Source organism: Hemiscyllium ocellatum, chromosome 11, assembly GCF_020745735.1.
Source record: "Hemiscyllium ocellatum isolate sHemOce1 chromosome 11, sHemOce1.pat.X.cur, whole genome shotgun sequence".
In the NCBI taxonomy this organism is placed as follows: domain Eukaryota; kingdom Metazoa; phylum Chordata; class Chondrichthyes; order Orectolobiformes; family Hemiscylliidae; genus Hemiscyllium; species Hemiscyllium ocellatum.
The window spans coordinates 54,991,988-55,015,938 of record NC_083411.1 but is presented as its reverse complement, the minus strand read 5'-3'; the positions used below and the strand labels follow the sequence as shown (position 1 = coordinate 55,015,938).

At 41.4% G+C, this 23,951-nt stretch overlaps 1 protein-coding gene and 1 pseudogene across 1 annotated transcript in view; both read left to right on the top strand.

The window, feature by feature from the left end:
- The window catches only part of LOC132820007 (sodium- and chloride-dependent neutral and basic amino acid transporter B(0+)-like), a 110,247-nt gene extending 90,729 nt beyond the window's left edge, over positions 1-19,518 (top strand). The window contains exons 13-18 of the mRNA XM_060831934.1: positions 5,488-5,613; positions 7,986-8,104; positions 10,109-10,208; positions 12,519-12,628; positions 12,735-12,888; positions 19,409-19,518. Coding sequence (XP_060687917.1) covers positions 5,488-5,613; positions 7,986-8,104; positions 10,109-10,208; positions 12,519-12,628; positions 12,735-12,888; positions 19,409-19,518 — 719 coding nt within the window. The remainder of the gene's footprint in view (positions 1-5,487; positions 5,614-7,985; positions 8,105-10,108; positions 10,209-12,518; positions 12,629-12,734; positions 12,889-19,408) is intronic.
- The window catches only part of LOC132820006 (sodium- and chloride-dependent neutral and basic amino acid transporter B(0+)-like), a 48,333-nt pseudogene continuing 43,896 nt past the window's right edge, over positions 19,515-23,951 (top strand).

Genomic DNA, 23,951 nt, shown 5'->3' with positions numbered 1-23,951 from the left:
ACTTTTAGAAGCCTCCAGAAATCTTGGAAAAGATCTCCAAGCCATGATCTATAAAGGATCCAAGATCATGTTATTCCAGGACTTTTCCCCAGCTCTGGTCTGAAAGATGAAGGTGTTTGATGAGGTGAAGAAGTGTTTAAGGGACTTAAGTATTCAGTACTCCTTGCGCTACCCAGCGACGCTACGCTTTAACCATGAAGGGTCCATGTATAACTTCGGATTGCTGGAAAAGACCAAGGAATTTTTGGACTCTCTTAGATAAATTGTAAGAGATAATTGATGTTCGTTTGCTTTCCCCCCACTCCGGTTTACATCCCACCCCCCCCCCTTTTTTAATATATTAATCATTTTTTTACCTTACTGTTTAATAATATCTTGGGGGGTGGGGAGAGGAATTTATTTATTTGTTCTCTACTTAACGATTTTCTCCACCTCCTTGTTTTTTTTATTTTATATATATATAGGCTGGGGGGTCTAGTTAATGTTGGTGGGGGGAGGTGGTTACCTTATACTATTTCACCTCTGTCTCTAGGAGCGGTGTTGTTTTCCCTTGTTATTTTGTATTATTATATTTAATTATTACTTGTTGAGCTTGTAATTTCATAGTTATATATGTTCATACATTATATTAACATTACCAAATATATCCAGGTGTTGGTGTAAGTTGGGGGGGGGGGGGAGTAGGGTGCTCACTGTTAACTCTAGTTCTGTAGTATATTTGAATTTTCTTCATCCTATTGAGGAGCGCCTGGGTCAAGGGTGGGGCACTGGTTTGGAGGGGATACAATAGACTTTTGGAAAGGAAGTGATACCCCCTGGGAACAAGGGGGAAAATCTCCATTTTAATACGTTTTATATTTTTTTTATTTCAAAATAGTTTTTTATTTTACTGTTGTGAGTGTATTAGAGAGCCTTTATTTTTGTAAATTTTATATGCTCTATGCTCGGGATGCTCTGGATAGGGTTTCCCCTCCCGAGAGGTCTCGGATTTGCCTGGACGATTATGGTTGATCAGTCGGTTAAGTGGTGCACCTGGAATGTCAAGGGGAGTAATTCACCAGCCAAAAGGAAGAAAATATTATCAAACCTCAAGAAAGAAAGGGTTGATATAGCTCTCCTACAGGAGACACACTTATTGGATAAAGAACACTTGAAATACGACAGGGTGGATTTGATCAGGCCTTTTTTTCTTCTTTTAGCTCAAAACGCAGGGGAGTTGTTATTCTTAATCGGAAGAATTTCCCTTTCAAAATCCTAAATCAGATAAAAGATGAATCTGGACGATATATTCTGATTAAAGCCCTTATAAATGGAGAGAAATATGGGATTTTAAATTTGTATTGCCCCCAGCACTTCCTTTTAAATTTATAATGGAAGCCTTCTCAAAGTTGATGGCTCTCGGTGCCCGTCATACAATTATAGCGGGAGACTTTAATTGTATTATGGATCCGGAAATAGATAGGATTCCCAAGAGTACTGCAGGAATATTTCCCAGATCTAGACAATTGGTGGACTTGAACAAAGAGTTAGGACTAGTAAATATATGGAGATGCCTTCATCCACAGGGCAGAGATTTTTCTTTTTACTCCAATCCACAAAATGCCATACCAGAATTGATCTGTTTTTTGCCCCTCGATTTTTTAAAATTCCATATCATCCTGTAAAATAGGCAGTATTGCAATTTCTGATCACGCTGCTGTATATATGGAAATCAAGGCGAGGAACAATGAGACATCACCCTGGCATTGGCATATGGACCCCTTCCTGATGAAAGACAGTAAATTTGTAAAGTACTTCTCTGAAGAATTTAAAACTTTTTTAGAAATTAATTTAGGTACGGCTAGCAACCAATCAATGATGTGGGAGACCATCAAAGCTTACGCACGAGGTTTGATCATCTCATACTCAGCGACCCAGAAAGAATTAAAGGGAGAACAACAGCGTCTGCTCGAAGCTCGCTTAAAAGCAGCTGAAACAGCATACGCTGACAGACCTTCTATTATCAAATTGCAAAGGATTATAGCCCTTAGGACAGCTTTAAACACCACGCTTACCCAAACGGCTAAGAGGGAAATATTATTTGCAAAACAAAGGTCATATGAATTTGGTAAATACTTAGCATTTCTTGCAAAGAAAAAGAAGGCCCCTCAAATATCACGTCTATCAAGGAAAGTACTGGTATTTTTACTCATGATCGTAAAAGGATTAATGCAATCTTTAGAAAATTTTATTCTGATTTATATAAATCACAGGATTGTGAAGACAGGACTTGGAGGATGCAATCATTTTTAAAAAACTTGACCTTTCTGGACCTAACTCAGGAACAGATATCGGTCTTGAATGTTCCCCTAACAATCCAAGAAATACTTGACACAATCAGGCAACTTCAGAGCGGTAAGGCACCTGGCCCAGATGGCTTTCAAGCTGAATTCTATAAAGAATTTACAGGAATATTGGCTGGTCCACTTATGGACATGTATAACTACTCATACAGTCAGGGCTGTCTCCCGCCTTCACTGAAAGAGGCAAATATCTCTCTTATCCTTAAAAAAAGGAAAGGACCCAGAAGATTGTGCATCATACAGATCAATATCCTTGCTAAATGTAGATTTTTAAATCCTCTCTAAAACGTTAGCATTGAGGCTAGAAAGGGTATTGCCACATATCATAAAGGAGGATCAGACAGGGTTTATTAAGGGCCGTAGATCATCCAATAATGTTAGAAGGGTTTTGAATGTGATTCAAGCCTGCCATCAGGGAAAGATACCAGGAATAGTAGTCTCATTAGATGCGGAAAAGGCATTTGACAGGGTTGAATGGTCATATTTGTTTTACACATTGGAAAGCTTTGGCGTTGGAAAGGTGTTTACCAAATGGGTCTCAACACTGTATAGTGATCCCAAAGCAGTTGTGATCACCAATGGAATAGGCTCGGATAACTTCAGTATGGATAGGGGCTGCCGTCAGGGATGTCCTCTCTCGCCATTGCTATTTACGCTAATAATTGAGCCACTAGCAGAAGCTATACAGGCTGACCCTAGTATAACGACCCCGAGGATTGGCACAGGTAAACATAAAATTACCCTTTATGCAGATGATGTTCTTCTATTCCTCAGTAATCCTTTGATGTCCGTGCCTCGCTTAATCCAAGTTTAGTGTATTTTCAGGCTATAAAATTAATTTCTCAAAATCAGAGGCTATGCCAATGGGTGGCCTTGCTAGTATATCCCACTTATTGGATGGATCCCACTTTCCCTTTCGGTGGTCCCTGGAGGGTTTTTTATAATTAGGCATTTTTATTACCCCAGCATTTGGTCAGTTATACAAGGCTAACTTTGTGCATTTACTGGAAAGGATAAGGCAGGACCTCCAGCGATGGGGAGACCTTCCAATTTCCTGGCTAGGTAGAATAGCACTAATTAAAATGAATGTCCTGCCCCGTCTCCTATACCCTATGAGAATGCTTCTGGTGATGCTGCTGAGGCTGGCACTGCGTAAATCATAAGGCTGGTTGGGTTTCTTTATTTGGAATCATAGACAGCCCCTCATTAAGCTGAAGAAGCTACAGCTTCCACAGGCAAGGGGAGGATTGGATTTCCCAGATTTTAGGAAATATCAGTTAAGTTCCCTATTAAGTTACATAGCTGATGGGGGTCTTGTCTGACCCGCAATCAATCTGGCTGGACATCGAGGCTTCTCAAGTAAAATGCCCACTTATTAACCTTTTATTTTCAGACAAGAGGAAAATCATTATGGATCACTGTAAAAATCCCATAATACTGAACACAATTAAAGCTTGGAATATAATGCGGCAAAATGAGGGCAACTCACATAAAACATCCCCCTATGCTCCGATAGTGGGAACATGGGGATTTCAACTGGGGTTTACAGATGCCACTTTCAAACTCTGGAGATCCAGGAGTATCTCTTGTTTAGGGGATCTATTTAAAGAAGGGATCCTGATGTCTTTTGAACAGCTGCGTCAGAAATTCAGATTACCTAATGGAGACCTCTTCCGATACTTCCAAATTCGAGATTACATACAGAAGAAGACTACGTTATTAGATAGTCTTTATAAATCAGATAGAGAATGTAGAATGCTATGGCCAATGGGGGTATCTTCCATCAGTACTGTTTATCATTTACTACATGGTGAAGTATTGGAAGATATAGACAATCTGCTTAAAATATGGGATCAGGATTTGGGACTAGAAATCTCTATAGAAACATGGAATGACATTTGGGAAAATGCCAGAAGAATCACCATCTGCAACAGAACTCAGGCTATTCAGCTGAAGATACTTCATAGGGCCCATGTAGCACCGGATTGATTGGCAAAATTTAAGGCAGGAACATCTCCAATGTGTCCCAAATGTAAAATAGAGGTGGGCACTTTTGTACATTGCCTATGGACCTGTCATAAGATCCGGAGATATTGGACTAAAGTAGCAACTGCTCTGACAGAAATCTTAGGAACGGAAATTAGAGTGGACCCTGTATCTCTCTTTTTGGGCTTTTCGAACTCACCCTCCCTGGATATGCACGGGAAGAGATTATTTTCTATTCTCTCTTTCTATGCGAGGAAAAATATTTTGGTAAACTGGGTGGCTGAGGGCCCCCCTGAACTTTCAATTTGGCACAGATTAGTTATGGAATGTATTCCCCTTGATTTCCTTACAAATATGGTGCACCAAAAGACCAAATTATTCCATAAAATATGGCAGTCCTTCTTGAATTATATCAATACATATATTTCGGCCGTCCTAACAAGGGCTTTTATTTAATTGAAATGGCGAACCTGGCTGGTCCGTGGCCCCTTGGGAGAGGAATCCCGCACGAATACGGGTTTTGTTACATATGATGTTAATACATTCCCAGCATGTATCTCACTACCCAATTTCTGTGTTATCCGTTGGGTTTTTGTTTCTCTTAATTTAATAATGTAAGAGATTTAGTTCTGCACTCTGGTTAGTTGTAGGTTAGATTAGTAGTTAGTTGAGGTTTTTTTGTCGGTTTTTTTTTGTTAAATTTTGGTTATTATTTATTTAAGATTTAATTGTATATCAATGTTTGTGCTTGGGTTTTTTTATTTTGTAAACTTGTAAAAATGTTAAATTTTCAATAAAAATACCTATAAAAAACAAGTTTCTTTAAAATTATTGATTCCCATTGAAATTAGGCACTATTCAACAAATGTACAGAACTGATTTAACATAGTTTGAGATATGAAATTACTGACCTTCGACATATCCAGTTCACAATTAAGATGTCACAATCTCACCATTCTGAATTACTGATCTCGTGCCCATACATTCATTCTTATATTCAGGGTGTGCCACATGGTATGTTCCAGAAGTAATTGGAATGTCTCAGCTGAGACTTTTTGAATTTGCCTCAACATCAGTGACTATATGGAATTAAATGTAGCAGTGTGTGTTGATTGTACGCAGGACTAATATTATCATTTGTTTTGTATCCATTGTTCAGGGTTTGGTTTGGCCTTTATTGCCTACCCAGAGGCCCTTGCACAGTTGCCATGGGCAACTTTATGGTCCATTTTATTTTTCTTCATGCTAATCACTTTGGGACTTGACACACTCTTTGCAAGTTTTGGTAAGAATGACATCTTTTAAGTTCAACAATAATGTTACTTAATTTAACCAATCTCTTTCTACTTCTATAAAAGGAACTTATCTAAGCTATTATGTTTGGAACTACTGCTGATGATTGTAATGCACGAGAAAACAATGTTACTCTATAGTCAAATTCTCCACAATGTCTTAATGAAACCTCAGCTTGGTTGAATGAAGCGTGTTCCAAGTTGTAGGAAAGAAATATTCAGGTCATTGTTACCTAACATCTGGAAGATTTACAGTGGAATTCATGTTTTTTAAAAATCTGCATTCATGTTCAGTTGCTGTTCACAATTTTGTTTTTCTTCATTCATTCATGGGATGAGATCATTGCTGGCTAGGCAGCATTTATTGCCCATCTCTAATTGCCCAGATGGCAGTTAAGAGTCAACCACATTGCAACGGGTCTGGAGCCACATCTAGGCCAGACCAAGTAAGGATGGCAGCTTCCTTCTCTAAAAGACATTAGGAAATCAGGTCAGCTTTTCCAACAATCAATTCATGGTCATCATTAGATTCTTAATTCCACCAACTGCCGTGGCAGGATTTGAGCCTGGGTCCCTTGGGTATAATCTCTGGATTAACAGTCCAACGGTAATACCATTAGGCCATTGCTTCCCCTTTCCTTGTTCTTTCTGTTGTATCATACAACTCATATTTCTGTTTCTGCTGCCAAGTTCTAGGTGTCTCAATATAATAACTATCATTTTTGATGTACATCTAGACCCTTCTCATCAGGAACAGGGTTTGTTAAAATGTATTGAGCAGCAATTATGTTGTGATTCAGTTAACAGACTAATCTAGAGGCCTGGATGAATGACCTGGAGACATGAGATCAACCCTCACCTCTATGTCAAAAAAGAACTGCAGATGCTGGAAATCAGAAATTGCAGGAAGAACTCAGCAGGTTTGGCAGCATCTGTAGAGAGGAAGCAGAGTTAATGTTTTGTGTCCAGTGACCCTTCTTCAAAAAACAGCATTCTGAAGTAGGGTCACTGGATCTGAAATGTTAATTCTGCTTTCTCTCCACAGATGCTGCCAAACCTGCAGAGTGTTTCCAATAGTTTCTGGGTGTGTTTCACGTCAGTGTCTGAGGAATTTGAATTCAATCAAATAAACCTGGATGAAATAACATTGCTGTCAGCAATTTTGACTGTAGAGCTATCATTGTGTCAGAAAAACCCATCTGACACCTAATGCCTTTTATAGAAGGAGATTGTGTGTGAGAGACCTTCTTGAAAACCTCAGAACCATAATCATATGTTAGACCCTGGAATCCTTGACGTGCATTTTGCTTCAATGCTTTATGTTATTAAAGAATCCAACAGAATATTTATTGCAGCTCACTGTTATATACAAACATTATATTCATGTACGCTTCTCGGTGAGTATGAAAGTACTCAATTACAACATGCAGCACAGTTTGTCAGTATGTCATGCTTGAAGTGGCCCAAGTCAAGATAGTTTCTGAGACCTTTCTGCTCTTAAGTCACATAATTATGCAGGGTTTATATAATGCCTTACAGGTTATTATATTAGATAAGATTCCCTACTGTGTGGAAACAGACCCTTTGGCCCAACAGGTACACACCGACCCTCTGAAGAGTAACCCACCCAGACCCATTCTCCTACGTTTACTCCTGACTAATGCACCTAATACTACAGGCATTTTAGCATGGCCAACTCACCTAATTTGCACATCCTTGGATTGTGGGAGGAAACCAAGCATCCGGAGGAAACCCATGCAGACATCACAACCCACACTCATTCCACACAGACAGGCACCCAAGGCTGGAATTGAACCTGGGTCCCTGGCACTGTGAGGCAGCAATGCTAACCACTGAGCAACCTTGCTGCCCCACATTGCTGTGGTAACATATTAATTGTGAGGCATGAAACAACAAGCCTCTCTGAAATAAAGTGGCAAGCCACTCAGTTGTGGCTCATTACTCCGATAGGAAAAATAAACCAGATGAACTGCCTGGCATCAGAAACAGCAAAGGTACAATCTTCCCAATCAGTATTGCAAACTCTTCTGCAATACAATCTGAGAGAGTTCTCCCACACATTGTTGAACCAAATGTCTAATATTGTCGTTCCCACTGAATCACAGCCTATAGCCCACATCTCAGAATCTTCTATCACCCACCCTGAGATGGTGAGTTACTTTCAGGAGACATTAGCAAGCCTCCATTTTCCAAACATTGCTCTTATACAATTCTGCCCATAGACAGAGAAATCTCTCCCCATTGGCTCCTTCAGTTCTCTTGGCTGCCATTTCTCTGGTGGTGGATTTATCTCAGACTTGGTATAAATCATTAATTAATCACTGATAACTCTTGTTTTCAATAGAAACAGTAATAACAAGCCTGCTGGACCAGTTTCCTGAGTTCCTTAGGCCAAAGCGTCTTTATCTGACAGCTGGTCTTTGTTTGTTATTTTATTTCCTTGGCCTTCTGTTTGTAACACAGGTAAGTTGTAGCTTAGTCATTTGCTATGTTTCCACATGAGCAATCAACCCTCTCTAGACAAGGATACTCAGTAAAATGAGACACTGTTTCATAAATCACAAAGAATTAAGTTCAGTCTAAATAAGCTCCCAGCATTTAGAACCCCACTGCTGGTTTGGTTTTGGACCAGGGGTGGTGATAAAAATGGATAATTGGCAGTCCAGAATAAGAAGAATGAACTGGAGGAGAGCTGACTTCAATGGGCAAAGAATGGAGCTGAGCCAGAGAGACAGGAACAAAATTATGGTGGGAAAAACAGTCACTGAACAAAGGGCTATGTTTAAAATAGACATGATTCAGGTACAATCAAGGTATGTTCCCTCAAAAAGCAAAAGGAGAACAAACAAATCCAGAGCTCTGAGGATGAACAAAGGAGATAGAATACAAAATGAAGAAGAAGAAGTGAGTTTATGATGAGTGTCAAGACAAAAACTTCAAGCAGAACACTAAGGTTCAAAGGGGAAGTGAAAAGCATATTGGAGAAGTGAAGGGGGTTTAATAAGAAGATTAAGGTCAGAGGTAAAGCCACCATGGGTCTACTGGGCCACAGAGAGGCGACGAGTGATGGTTTAATGTGAGAATCACCACACCTCAGGGAAGGGGAGAGGTTGATACTTCGTGGTATCTTCAGCTGGTGCAGGAATTGAAACGCACCTCTGACATCTCTCAGCATTTCAAGACAGCTGTCCAGCCAAATGTACTAACTGATGAGAAAGCACTGATGAGAAAGCACTGTCAGCCAAACATATCAAGGAATTCCAAAGTCTTCTATAGGCACATTAATAGCAAAATGAGGAGTTGAGTCAATTAGGGTAAAAAAGGTGGTTTACACAGTGAATCAGAGAATCCTATAGTACAGAAGAGGAGCTTTGGCCCTCAAGTCTGTACAACCAAAATTATATGAATTCTACATTAATCTCACTTTCCAGCACTTGGCCCACAAGTTGAAATATAGGACATATGGAGACAAGAGACATGACTAAGGTGTTAACTGAATACCTTGCATCTATCTTTACCAAGGAGATGGAAGCGACACCAGTTATAGTAATGGAGGAGGAAGCTCTATCACGATAAAGATCAATATTCACCAGGAAGAAGTTTTGAGTAGGCAATCAATATTTAAATTGACAAGGTCCGGAAGCAGGTGTCATGCATCCAAGAACATTTAGGGAAGCAAGTGTAGAAATTAAAGCACCACTGACCATAATTTTCCAGCCTTCCCTAAACTCAGGGGAGGTGCTGACTGGTTAGACAATTGCAGACATTACGCCTTTATTTGTAAAAAAAAAGCCTGTGAAGGTAAGCCCAGCAATGACAGACAATTCAGTTTAATATATTGAAAGGCATGGAAATATCATAATGTATAAATCCAGAGAGGTGTTGCACCTGACCGAGATCACATCTGGACAGAATCATAGACTCTCTGCAGTGTGGAAATACCATTTAGCTAATCAAGTCTGCGTTGATCCTCTGAAGAGCTGCGCACCCAGAACCATCCTCTAACCTACAACCCTGCGTTCCCCATGATTAATCCGCCTAGCCTTTGCATCCCTGGACACTATGAACAATTTAGCATGGCCAATCCACCTCATCCACATATCTTTGGACTGTGGAAGGAAACCAGAGCACCTGGAGTAAACCCACACAGACATGGGGAGAACTTATAAACTCCACACAGACAGTCACCCAAGGGTGGAATCAGACTTGCATTCCTGGCATTGTGAGGCAGCACTGCTAACCACTGAGCCACCGTGCTGCTACATGCAAAACTGATTGTTTATTTCAAAAAAGGAAAATGGAACACAACTAATTCCAGCCCTTCAAGGAATGAGAATAAATCGAGCTAACAGGGTATTTTGCGGTTGAGAAAAGATAAATTCTTAAATCCTTTTAATGTCTATTTTAAAAATTTGAATGTTATGTTTTTTTCCATTTAATGCTTTCTAATTTTCCATTTCATTTTAGGCTGGGATTTATTGGTTACATTTAATGGATTATTTCTGTACTGGATGGATTCTCATTGTAGTTGCTCTGTTGGAACTCATTGGTCTCAGCTGGATCTATGGTGGGTATGACTGGAAAAAAAAATAATTACAATTGAAATGTATTTATGAGAATACTTTCACCTCTTCAGAGAACACTATAATGTCTACACTGGATATTGTGCGGATAACTATAGGGTTTGAACAGTTAGTGAGGATTTAGACTTGAGTCAAATGAATAATGACAGAGGCAAAAGTTTAGGATTATAAAATTCATGAACTAATTTTATTGAACTATGTTTCAAAATCACAAGGCTATGATACAGATATAACAGGTGAACAACATCATGCATGTCCCACAGTGAAAAGCAAAATTTAGAAACTAATTGACTTGCTATTCAATCATGCCCTCACTTGATAACTACCCCACAGCAACTGAATCCTTCCAATCCAATTAACCTGTGGCATACTTGCCTTCATTGGAAGTGGCATTGATTGTAAGGGTAGGCAAATTATGCTGCAGCTTTATGGAACTTTAGTTAGGTCACACTTGGTGTATTACATACAGTTCTGGTCACCACAGTAGCAGATGGACGTGGATGCTTAGGAAATGTTTACCAGGATGTTGCAGGGTATGGGGATTTTAGCTATGAAGAACATTTAGACAGACTGGGTTTGTTTTCATTGGAATATGAAAGGTTGAGGGGTGACTTGATAGAAGTTTAGAAGATTGTGATAGCATGGATTGAGTGGAAGGTAAGAGGTTTTTTTTTCCCAGGGTGGAGGGATCAATTACTAGGGGACACACTTTCAAGGTGTGGGGGGATGTTTCGAAGTGATCTACAAGGCATGTTTTTCACACAAAGGGTGGTGAGTGCCTGGAACACGCCTGCTAGCGGAGATGGTGGAAGTAGACACAATAGCAGCATTCAAGAAGCACCTGGACAAATACATGAATAGGAAGGGAATAGAGGGATACAGATCCTGTTCGTGAGGACAGTTTTATTATGGAAGAGCAAAATGTGTAAGCGCAGGCTGAGAGGACTGATAGGCCTATTTCTATACAGTTGTGTTCTTTGTCCATTCTGACTGTTTCAAAACCCCCAAATATTCCCTTCCACCTTGATAACAGAAGCATCACATGGGTAGATTCTTAACATTGTTTCAAGACTTCTCACTTCCCTGACCGCAATGATGATCCTACAGAATCAGGAGATTCCCTTAATGAGATTGTTCCTGTGAGTGTCTTGATCATCATAGAGATTAGGAACATTAATATGCTTCCTGATCCTTTATCTTGGGACACAGGAATAAGAGTAGGCCATTCAGTCCATCAAACCTGTTCCCCTATTTAATACCATCATGGTCAGTCAACACTCCAATGTCTTTTATCTGTGCTATCCATATCCATTCATTCCATTGGACAAGTTTCTTGATCATTTTCTTGCCCTTATGGTGCCTTAAGAATACAGCCAAGGGAATACTATTTATTGATTACCTGGTTACTGGAATTAACATTAGCCATTGTTTCCACTCCCTGAACAATTGTTCACACAAAGATCAGGCTCATCAATTCGAAAGTGATGAATGCAATTTCTTAGCCGACATTTTACATTTCCAGTTTTTGGGAGCCCATTGGCTGGAAGCTGTACACCAGGATCAGGCAGATGTCCCAACACACTGGTTATATGGGAATTGCCTGGGAATGTATGATACTCATGGAAATACCCAGTGTCAAAAATCCTCTGAATAAGTTCCAACTCTGAGTTAGAGACAGAGACTTCAGAAAGTTCTGACTGACTTATAATTACCCAGGAAATGTTAGAAGGATTAAAATCTGCTCTCATTATAAAAATGACTCCCTCAATCATTCACGTTGACCTGACAATGAATAACATTAACAGTCTCCCACCAAGTCATTCACCTGTGACATCACTTCCCATGGGCATGTGACCACCCACCACTCTCTATTCCAGACAACACACACCTCTCATCTCCACTATCAAACACTCCCAACTCCATACCTGACCAGATCCAAATCTTCCACAACCCTGCTCCACAACCAACATGACTTCACCACATCATCAATCCCCACTCATTGGCACCTTTGGCCTCAACCTGCCACCTCACTTCATCTCCCATTCACCTTGAACACTTGTCTTCTCGAAACAGTGTGAGAGTTCCTTCAAGACCTTTAAATCTTGGAGTACAGATAATCGATTTGGTGATAGGGAACACTCTGTTCATCCAATTTGAAATCTTCAGCAATCCTTTCTCTGTTTAACGTGTTCATCAATGCCACCTGTACAAGATGAACTTCAACAGAAAACAAGCTGCCCTGAAGACAGGACAGTGCGAGTGATGGTGTCTCTCTGCTTCCTTGCCATTCACAGGGATAAACAGATTCATCAAGGACATTGAGATGATGATTGGGAAAAGGAATTGGCTTTTCTGGCTCTGGTGGAGAGCTTGTTGGATTCTGATCTCTCCGTGCATTTTAACCGTAAGGAGATGTTACATGTTTGAGTGATTTAAGCTGAATGTAAAAATGTACAGTAAGTCCCTTTCATCATGTTACTGATTTTACTTTCTGTGTTTATTTCATTCAGGCAATCTTAGTCTGGTCCTTAACAACATTTGCCCTTCCAACATATGGACCAGTTGAATACTCTGTCTGGTCAATAGCGCTGGGCTGGTGTATGATCATCTTGTGTATTATGTGGGTACCCATAATAGCCGTGGTGAGAGTTGTCCAAGCTGAGGGCCCCACCTTGTGGCAGGTGAGGAAATGTTTGAAAGATCAGGAAACAGTTTCTGTGACAACCTCTCAGACTCATACTTTACAGCAACTTTTAGTAATACAGTGCCTCTACTGCTATATTATATCCCACTGTACTCTCAAGAAGTGTCATAAAGTAAAATCTTACACCAAACCTCACGACAAATTACACGTAGAAGAACAGAAGCTTGGCTGAACCAGTCGGTGTGAAGATATGTTGAGAAGGAGAAAAGAGAAATCTAATCGTGAATATGTAACCACTGGTGATTGTCATTAAAATGCATTTGGTTTACTAATGTCCTTCACGAAAGGACATAATTGATTCTTACCTATTTTGAGAGCAAACAAAACATCCGACATCAACCTAAGCACCAGACAGGACAAACGCAGCCTTGCCGACACTGTGATGTCCTCCTTATTTACATCTGGGGATTTGTTGCTTAATCGGAATAGCCTCTCCTATCTCTGCATCATGCACCATTAGGCTAATACTTCCCAGGTTATTTCCTCATATCTCCCCATGTGATAGTAATGCTCTTTCAGGTAATTTCAATTTTTCTCAGGAAGATAACCCAATCATTTATCCCAATTTTTGACAACTTCCTCATTGTCCCATTTAATTTGAGGAATGTCCAATTCAGAAGCCTCTGAACTTGGCTCTTCCTTCTGTGCTGTAATCATTAACACCTTATCTTGCTTTCCTTCCCTGTCAAAATATCTTTTGAGTATCCCACAAGACACACTCTGTGAGATTTCTTCCAGTCTGGGGTCCATATCAAGTAGTTTAACTCACTCAATGTCCTTTCGATTTTATAAGATCCACTAAATCCTGCTTTTAAAGGTTCACCTATTACTGGAAGTACCACAATACCTTATCCCTGATAGCAAAATAGCAATATTTTGATTTCTTATTCCACTTGCTGAGTCATTGTGAGCTGTGGTACTTTTAAATGCTGTTGAGTCAACTCCCTAGCTCAATTTAATCATTCTCTAAAATTTGACACAAAGTCCAAATGGGTGGTCTCTGAATTCTGACATATTAATTTCTCCTTAATCAATTTTAGTGGTCCTCTCACAACATGTCCAAAAACTAACTCAAATAGACTGAATTCGGTGGATTCATTTGGTACATCTCTGATCATAAAAAGAACAACCAAATTCCCTTATTCCATTCATCTGGATAATCCTGACTATAAGCCCTCAACATGGTCTTTAGTGTTCAATGCCATCTTTCTAACGCTTCCTGCGATTCTGGATGGTACACAGTAGATTTGAATTGTTTTATGTCTAAACTGTCCATAACTTCCTTAAATAGTTTGGATGTGAAGTTTGACCCTTGATTTGACTGTATCTCTGTTGGTAGTCTGTATCTAGTGAAAACTTTGAGTAATTCCTCTACAATCCTTTTAGCTGTGATATTGTGTAATGGAACAGCCTCTTGAAATCTTGTCGATGTATACATTATTGTTAACAAATATTGGTTCCCACCTTTTGTTTGTGGTAGGGGACCTACTCAATCAATTAAGACTCTGGTAAAAAGTTCCTCAAAATCGGGAATAGGTATTAAAGTTACAGGTTTTATTACCATCGGTAGTTTTCCAATCACTTGACATGCATGACATAACTGGCAAAATTCAACTACATTCTTGTGCAGTCCAGTAAAAATGTCTTTGTATTTTAGCTTGTGTTTTCCTCAGTTCTAAATGGCCTCCAAGTGGTGATTCATGTGCCACCTGCAACATTTCCTTTCTATACCCCACTGGCAATACAATTTGATGAATCTCTGCCCATTTCTCATCTGCTTGAATATGTGATGGTCTCAGTTTCCTAATTAAGACATCATTTTTCAGGTAATAGCACACAGGGATAAATTCAGACTCCTTCTCTGTATATGCCTTTTGATACAATTGCTTTAAGTTTTCATCTTTCTGCTGAACCTCAATGAGTTTTGCACAGGTAAAGATATTTGCATGATTATTTATTTATTCCTGTTTTATCTTAACTAACTGATCGAATACAGTCTCTGCTAATGCCACTTCAGATTTCTTATCTGTACCCTTTGATCTCTCCTCCTTCAACTGGTGACTCTGTGACCTCATTACTACACAAACAGGGAAGATTCCCAAGTAAGATTCTTGCAGTGCTTTAGTTGCTTGAGTATCCACAGGTCTTTCAACTACAGTAGGCAGCACACCTACCAGTGAATCAGCTGTATCATTCACAAGGACAAATTGTTTTCCTGGAACCGATACTTTGTCCAGTACTCCTATACACATTCTCCACTCTTTTCTAGTCACTCTAGCATCATTTTACATAATTGAGCACTTTTTGTCTCACCATGAACTCTTGTTACCAGTAACTTTTCTGGCAATAGTCCTTCAGGAGTATACTCCTCCACATCCTTCAACATCACAGACTGAGAGAATCCTGTGTCCCTTAATATTATAACCTCTTTACTTGCTACTCTAACATGAATAAACTTTACCTTTTCAGGTATATTTTTAAAGCAGATCTGGCATTTCTTCCTTAACCAACCTCTGATCAGCTTGTGCACTCTGATGCAGCTTTCTAGCTCCCACTGTTACCACTCCAACAACACTTCCAGGGTTATCCTGCTTTCCCACGCCTGGCTTTCCTGTGCTTTTCCTAGCCCACCAACACTGTGATTTCATGTGATCTACTTTATTGCAATAAAAACACTGGAGCTTTTACCTTCTTCGTCCCCTTCTGGGGTTTCCTTTTTACGCTGTGATAAGGTCTCCTTATGATCGTCACTGAGATCTATCTCACCCTTTCCACAGGAGGATTTCTCTTTTCCCCAGCTTCTATCCCTCATGGATTGAAATTGATGCAGGAAGTCAGACCGTGATTTATGGACCAACTCATAATCATCAGCCACTTCAATTGCTAAGCTTGCCATTTTTAACTCTCTGCGCTGCCAAATGAATTTGCACTATGTCAGGCAGTGAATTTTTAAACTCCTCCAAAATAATTGTCTCTCTAAGGGTATTGTAAGTTTGTTCTATTTTTAAAGCTCGTATCCACCTACCAAAATTACTTTGTTTAATTCTTTCAAACTCAATATAAGTTTGACCAGGGTTCCTCCTTAGATTCTTTAAACGTCTATAGGCTTTCTGGTACCAATTCATATGCGCTTAAGATTGATTCTTTTCCCTACTCATACTCCCCAGATACCTGCTCTGATAGCGATGTGAATTCCTCACTAGCTCAACCCACAAGTTTGGTTTGGATCAACAAAACCCACACACTGACTGGCAATTGCATTTGTTTAGATTCTTTTTCAAATGTAATGACAAGGGCTTCCACATTCTTCTCATTAAATTTAGGCCTTGTTTGAACATACTTAAACAGTTTCTCACTAGGCTTCTGACTGCCAGGGGCTTGCTCATCCTCACTCTCTTCCTCACTAAACCTACCTTCAGCCTGCATCTCCATCCTTTTGTGCTGACTTCCCTTTTTAAGTGTCAATTTCTAAAGTTCAATCTCTTTGCTTTTTCTTTCTCTTCTGCTAGAGTTCTTCATTATCTTTCTTTCTCTGTGGCTAAAGCCCTTAATGTGTTTGCTTTTTCTCTCTCTTCTGATTTTAATTGTAATTCAAACTGTTTCATTTCTGCTGCCCTTTCCTTATCTCTCCCCTCTAACTCAAGCTGCTTCATTTCCAATCGAATTCTTGCCATCTCTACAGATCCTGATAGTGTTTCCAGCAAACTTGAATACTGAGCTACTGCTGAATTCATCTCATCTTTCCTCACATTAGGAGGTAAATTCAACCCTAGCTTGTCTATTAATTCCTGCAGTTTGGTCTTATCTGCCTTTTGCAAAACCCCCGAGGTCACTTCTTCAACCTCCAGGAACTCCTTGGTGATTGAAAGAGCCATTGCCATCCGAACACGGTTTAAACCAACCAAATCAACACCCGAAATAAAAGACACTAGCAACTACCACTCGCTGTTTAAATCCCGCAAAAAGCCCCCAGTCTGTCATGGACTAGGTCTGACTGTAACTTTGCTATTTGTTTAATGAGGTGTACAGTGGATATTCCTGGAGTACATCAGCTTGGTCAACTGCCAGGTTTTAAACAAACAAAATTTATTTGCAAAATTATAAAATGAACTACAAGGAACAGAAAACAGAATACCCGATAACTTATCCTATCCAAACCCTACCTAAGGATGCTGTTCTGAAAATTCTTGCAACAATCCCAGTACACAGATCCCTAAGCACAAACAGCAAACAATGGCACAGGCAGCATCCAGTTCAAAATCAGAAGGGCAGAAGGACAGAGAGAAGGCTTCCATTTTCCCCCATGACTCTATTCCCTCCCGTACTGAACTGAACAGCTAGAGAGCTGGCCACGTCCCCTTGACAAGACCAAGTTTTCAAAAGGTCTTTCAAGCTTTTGATCTGAAGCAGTATTTGTTTGGGGAAACAACAAGGCCCCAGTGAACCATTCAAAGTTCAGGCACGATGGATCCTGGCCAATTATCCCCTCTCTAAAAAAAACTCAAGGGCAAACTAACTTGTACCAGACCATTACTGTGACAATTGTTGGGGGCTTATAATCCAATCCAATCAAAGTGATCACCCCTTTCTTATTTTTAGTTCATCCATGTAGCTAGACAATCACCCAGGAATATTCTGTCTAAGTACAAGTTGAATTCCCTAATCAAAAACATCATTCCCTCACCTCTCTTGTGCACCTTTTTATCCTTCTGATAGCATCAACATGCCAAGCACTAAGCTGCCAATTATCATCCTCCCTCAGCCAAATTTCTGCAAAGGGTATGATATCCCAGTCCCATGTTCCTATCCATACCCTACGTACATCTGCCTTACCTGTCAGTCCTCTTGCGTTGAAATAAATGTGTTTAATTCATTATTTTTCCTCATAGCCCGCCATGCTCTTGCCTGCCTTGTTTATTGAACTTTCTCCCTTTATCTTCTGTATCAGTTCTCAACCTTTTCTCTTTTCTCATTGTTGCTCCCATCCCTGACCCCCCATCACGGTTTAAGAAAATGCAGTCAGAGAGGAGAAGGGTATTATTAAGCAGGAGAGGGGTCAGAAGGGATTTACCAGGATGTGGCCAGGTATGGAAGGTTTGAGTTGTAAAGAAAGGCTGAAACGTTTTTTCACTGGAGCGTAGGAGGTTGAGAGGTGACCTGATAGAGGTTTATAAAATAATGAGAGGTATAGATAGAGTTGATGGTAGTTGTCTTTTCCATAAGATGGGGAATTTCAAGACTAGGGGGACATTTTTAAGGAGAAAGTGAGGACTGCAGATGCTGGAGATCAGAGCTGAAAATGTGTTGCTGGAAAAGCGCAGCAGGTCAGGCAGCATTCAAGGAGCAGGAGAGTCAATGTTTCGGGCAATTTTTAAGGTGAGCAGTGAGAAGAGAGAGATTTGAACAAGATATGAGGCAATTTTTTTACACCAAGAGTAGTTTGTGTGTGGACTTACTGAGAAATGATGGATGTGGGTACAATTACAGCATTTAAAAGATATTTTGATGGATACGTGAATAGGAAAGGTTTGGAGGGATATGAGCCAAGACCAGGCAGGTGTGACTAACTTAGTTTGGGATTATGTTCAGCATGGACAGGTTAAACCAAAGTGTTTCCATGCTGTATGAGTCTATGACTCTATGACCAATCAGAAAGAGGCTGGCAAGAAGTCAGGAAAGCTCCAGAGTGCATTGCGATCCGGAACAGATTAGTGTTGGATGACCACATTTATTTCTGGAGAAGGTGGGACGTACAAGTGTTCTGGTTTTCTGAAGGTATTGCTGAATGTGATGGTGGGATTTAAAACTAATTTTTGCAGGGGTCTGGGATACTAAATGGAGGTTCAGTAAAGGTTAATGTACTGAAAAGTATTGAAGAACCCACCATTGCAATGCAGAAATTCGTGCAAATATATTCAAGTTAGTGCAGAATGGAGTGTGGCAAAGATGGATGGTATTTTTTAATGCAAGGAGTCTTGTGAGTAAGGCAGAGGAGTTGTGCGTGTTTAATAATGTATGAGGATCTAATATCATTGCTATCACAGAGATGGTTGTGGTTGAGGAAAGAACATGATTGTCAGCACAATATTCTGGGTTATAGAATCTTCAGGTGAGATAGGGGAGATGGGTGAGGGTGTAAAAGAGCTGGTGTCACCACATTGATCAGGGAGTCAGTTACTCCAGTAAGCAGGAATAATATCTTAAAACAAACACAAACAATGCTGCAGATCACAGAAGGTCTGGCAGAATCAATAGAGAGATAAACAGAGTTAATTAGTTGAATCCAGTACAAGGCTTCTTCAGAGTTGAAAGTTGTAGGAAAATGGGCCTTTATACTTTTGTCAGAGACAGAGGAGGGTGTAGGGGCCAGAGGACCAGTGCAAAAGACAGGGGGCAGCAGCAGCAAGAGAGAACATGTCCTTCGGGTGATTGATGGCGGTTGCAGCTGCCATGGTGATCGGTCTTCCTGTGTTTTTTTAGTTTCTGCATGGGAGTCGGTTGGGGCAGGGCCCCATGCAGTCCCAGATCCTTGGCTGGCTCTGGCTCTAGCACTGAGGTCACAGATGAGGCCTGAGCCAGGATCCCGATGACTGGTGGCAGCTTCGCAGGGAGAGCAGTAGGTAGGAGATCAGGCCCATGGCTCCAGCTCAGACATAGAGGCTTGTGGGAGACGTGGCAATGGCAGGGGTGGGTCCATAATTAAGAAATCAGAGCCCAATGACAAGACCCTGGAGCCCATTACAAAGAGTAAAAAATGAGGTCTGCAGATGCTGGAGATCACAGCTGCAAATGTGTTGCTGGTCAAAGCACAGCAGGTTAGGCAGCATCTCAGGAATAGAGAATTCGACGTTTCGAGCATAAGCCCTTCATCAGGAATAAGAGAGAGAGCCAAGCAGGCTGAGATAAAAGGTAGGGAGGAGGGACTAGGGGGTGGGGCGATGGCGGTGGGATAGGTGGAAGGAGGTCAAGGTGAGGGTGATAGGCCGGAGTGGGGTGGGGGCGGAGAGGTCAGGAAGAGGATTGCAGGTTAGGAGGGCGGTGCTGAGTTGAGGGAACCGACTGAGACAAGGTGGGGGGAGGGGAAATGAGGAAGCTGGAGAAATCTGCCAAATTTTGTTGGTTGGAATGTAGTTCGGAGTCCGTGTGGGATCAGTCGGTTCCTTAGGCAGGTGCTGAGGAAGGAGATGTGGCTGTGGTAACGAGTCTGTTTGAGAACGTGGCTGAAGAGCTTCTGTGCAGAGGAGATGACCTGGGGGGTGCAGTGAGAGAGGGACTCACTGAAATCCTTGTAGAGGGAGGAAGAGAGCTTCTTCAAGGAAGGCATCCTTGTAAGAGGATTCGCAGTAGGTTAAAATCTTCGAGCATTTATTTCGGTTCTTACTGAATGACAATCGGCCAAACCCTCCACAGGATACGGTGAGTATTTCAACAAAACAAAACAGTAAAAATCCATTTAAGACAATTTGAGATACTGTTGATTTGTAGATTTTGGTCGTTGTGAATTGTAGACTCTCTGTGGACATCTGGCTGTTTCTAACCTGACAGACATTGCTGCTAAATAGAGAACTGCACCATTTTCCGATAGTTGTGGGAGTGGTGACGATACATTTCACTTGAGATCTAGTCTGAGAAAGATTAATGTCTGAGCTTGCCATTTCAATTCTTTCTCCCAGGATACCGCCAATGAACATGGTGCTGTGGGTGATGAGAATGTGGAACGGGGTAACTGGTCTTCGAAGATTGATTACCTGCTCTCAATGATTGGTTATGCAGTGGGTTTTGGGAATGTTTGGAGATTTCCTTACCTGGCTTACAAAAACGGAGGAGGTATGGTAGAGAAATTAAAAATATCGGAGAGTAAGAAAGGCAGAACTAAATGGATCGATTTGTTGACTTATCCTGAAAATTGTAGTTCAGTAAATAACAAATGTTTATTGCACTAAAAATGATATAGTAAATAATGCAGAGTTAAACAATTTCAATGTGAACTGGTAAATTCAATCCCACAGCTAACAAGTTTGACTACTATTTCCTTATGAAGAGAGAGATATGTCAAGGTAATAGTTTAAACTTAGCAATGTGATGCATCAAATATATGCTATTTATAAACCAAAGTAAATGGTTCATTTATTAATTTGCAATGTATTTTCAATTGATATTGTTTCGAATGCATGAGCCATCCACATCAGATATATTTACTGCACAATGTGTGAAATCCTCAGAACAGCAGGCTCCTCAGTCAGGCCCTGTGTTCAGGCTGGTACATCATCATCAAAACTGCTCAAATCAGGACTCTTCACAACCCACACCATTGGATTGATGGAAACCAAGCGCAAATGTATAAGAAATGTCACAACATGGCTGTGTAAAGTGACCTGAAAAGATATCTGATTGTGTTAGAGAGTGAAATTCACAAAACGGGAATTTGGACATTCGTAGAGATTTCAGGGTAAATTTTAATCCACCCACATAGTGTAAGCATGGAGTTTCACTTGAAAATTGAAATCCTTTCCGCTATTTTCCAGGTGCATTCCTTATTCCCTATTCTGTCATGCTGGCCCTTGTTGGGATACCATTGTTTTTCTTGGAGTGTTCCTTTGGTCAGTTTGCCAGCCTTGGGCCTGTTGCAGTGTGGAGGGCTGTGCCTATGTTACAAGGTGAATGTTTATTTTATCGATACAGTCGCAGCAAATTCGGAAAAGTAATAGTGTTGATTTAATAAATAATAATAAACCTCCCTTATCTGACAAAGGTTAAAGCCAAGCTTGTGAAGTAATGTTGCACTCTGATCTACCATACACGTTACTAGATGTGGTACATGCTGTCTATTGGTTTTTGGCTCAGAGTTTGTCAGGTTTTTTTAAAAAAATGATGAATTGAAACCCAGGATTCGGGACCTAACACAGCAGAGTGACATCACTGGTAAGGCATAAGTTCATTGGTTGATAATAGCTACTAACATTACTATTATTGGCTACTTTCAGGTTGAAGGTAAATAAGGGAAATATTTAAGGTTACAAATTAAAAGATCAGTTGGAATTTTTTGAAAAAAAACAAATTAAGAACTTTTTAAATAAAATCGAGATGTAGGGCTAGACAATATCTTGTAACTGCATGAAATTGGAGTTGATGGACCCTACTGAGGAGCTGAAAATGTGTTGCTGGAAAAGCGCAGCAGGTCAGGCTGCATCCAAGGAGCAGGAGAATCGACGTTTCGGGCATGAGCCCTTCTTCAGGAATGAGAAGAGTGTGCCAAGCAGGCTAAGATAAAAGGTAGGGAGGAGGGACTTGGTGGAGGGGTGTTGGAAGTGCGATAGATGGAAGGAGGTTAAGGTGAGGGTGATAGGTTGGAGTGGGGTTTGTGGCGGAGAGGTCAGGAAGAAGATTGCAGGTTAGGAAGGTGGTGCTGAGTTCGAGGGTTGGGACTGAGACAAGGTGGGGGAGGGGAAATGAGGAAACTGGAGAAATCTGAGTTCATCCCTTATGGTTGGAGGGTCCCTAGGCAGAAGATGAGGCACTCTTCCTCCAGCCATCGTGTTGCTATGGTCTGGTGATGGAGGAGTCCAAGGACCTGCAAGTCCTTTGCGGAGTGGGAGGGGGAGTTGAAGTGTTGAGCCACGGGGTGGTTGGATTGGTTGGTCCGGGTGTCCCAGAGGTGTTCTCTGAAATGTTCCGCAAGTAGGCGGCCTGTCTCCCCAATATAGAGGAGGCCACATCGGGTGCAGCGGATGCAGCAAATGATGTGTGTGGAGGTGCAGGTGAATTTGTGGCAGATATGGAAGGATCCCTTGGGGCCTTGAAGGGAAGTAAGGGGGGAGGTGTAGGTGCAAGTTTTGCATTTCTTGCAGTTGCAGGGGAAAGTACTGGGAGTGGAGGTTGGGTTGGTGGGGGGTGTGGACCTGACGAGGGAGTCACGGAGGGAGTGGTCTTTTCGGAACGCTGATAGGGGAGGGGAGGGAAATATATCCCTGGTGGTGGGGTCCGTTTGGAGGTGGCGGAAATGATGACGGATGATATGAGGTTCAATGTGACCACATCTGTGACAAGTGTTGGTTTCTCTTGTGTCTGACCTGTCCTTCTTTGTGTGTGGCTGCATCAAGCTGTGTGTAGCTCCTCAGTACACAAATACTAAATCTGACTATGTACTGAGGTTCTACTTGTCCCTGGTGTTGAGAAGGATGGGACTGGTCTTGTTGCTGCAGACTGCTCCAAGGAATTTGACTATTCCATATCGCTTTTCCTTTGTGAAGAATTTCAAAACACTTTTCATCACAGGTCTATTAGGAAGAGGTCAGTATATAGCATCCTCAAGACCCTGTTGGAAAAGGACAGGTTAGTCAGCAGACTGTCAAAGTCATTTCGCAGAATGCCTCATCGCCAGAATTTTCCAACAAGCACCATGACATCACTTGGCTCATGGTGAGAAGGGCAGTACTTGTGAGATTCTTCACGTACGCCTGGATTGTCTGTGCCACTGCATGCTGCCTACAAATCGGTTTAAGGAGGGGGAGTTTGTGACTGTCTCACATCTCCTGCTGGAATATGCCTTTGCAAAGAGAGACTGGAGAGAGATGCCACAACTGTGTCACTCGCCCATCTCCACTGACTTGCAGCTGACTGCACTGGACCCGCTGTTATAGGAGTCACCATTCTTCAGGCACCATCTCATCACTGCTGGGCCCATTTCAATGCTGCCTCCAATACTGGGTAGACTGTTGGGCCCCACAACCAAGAGTTCCCACTCCGGGCCTCCCGTGATTCCAGCCAGGGGTCTCCTGCTCCGCTGATTCCTTGGTGACATCAGGTGTCCCCGCTCTAGGCCTACTGCGAGCCGGAGTGCCTCATTCCACTGACAGGCCAGTCTGCTGGTGTGCCAAGATTCCCACTCCAGCCACCATCCTCCAATATGCCAGCACTGGCACCTTAAAGAGTCCATCACCTCCGTCTCCGATTGCTGGAGGAGCAGGGGAATGTCCTTGCTACCATCACTGCCACCTCCAATTACTGGAAGGCTGTCACCACT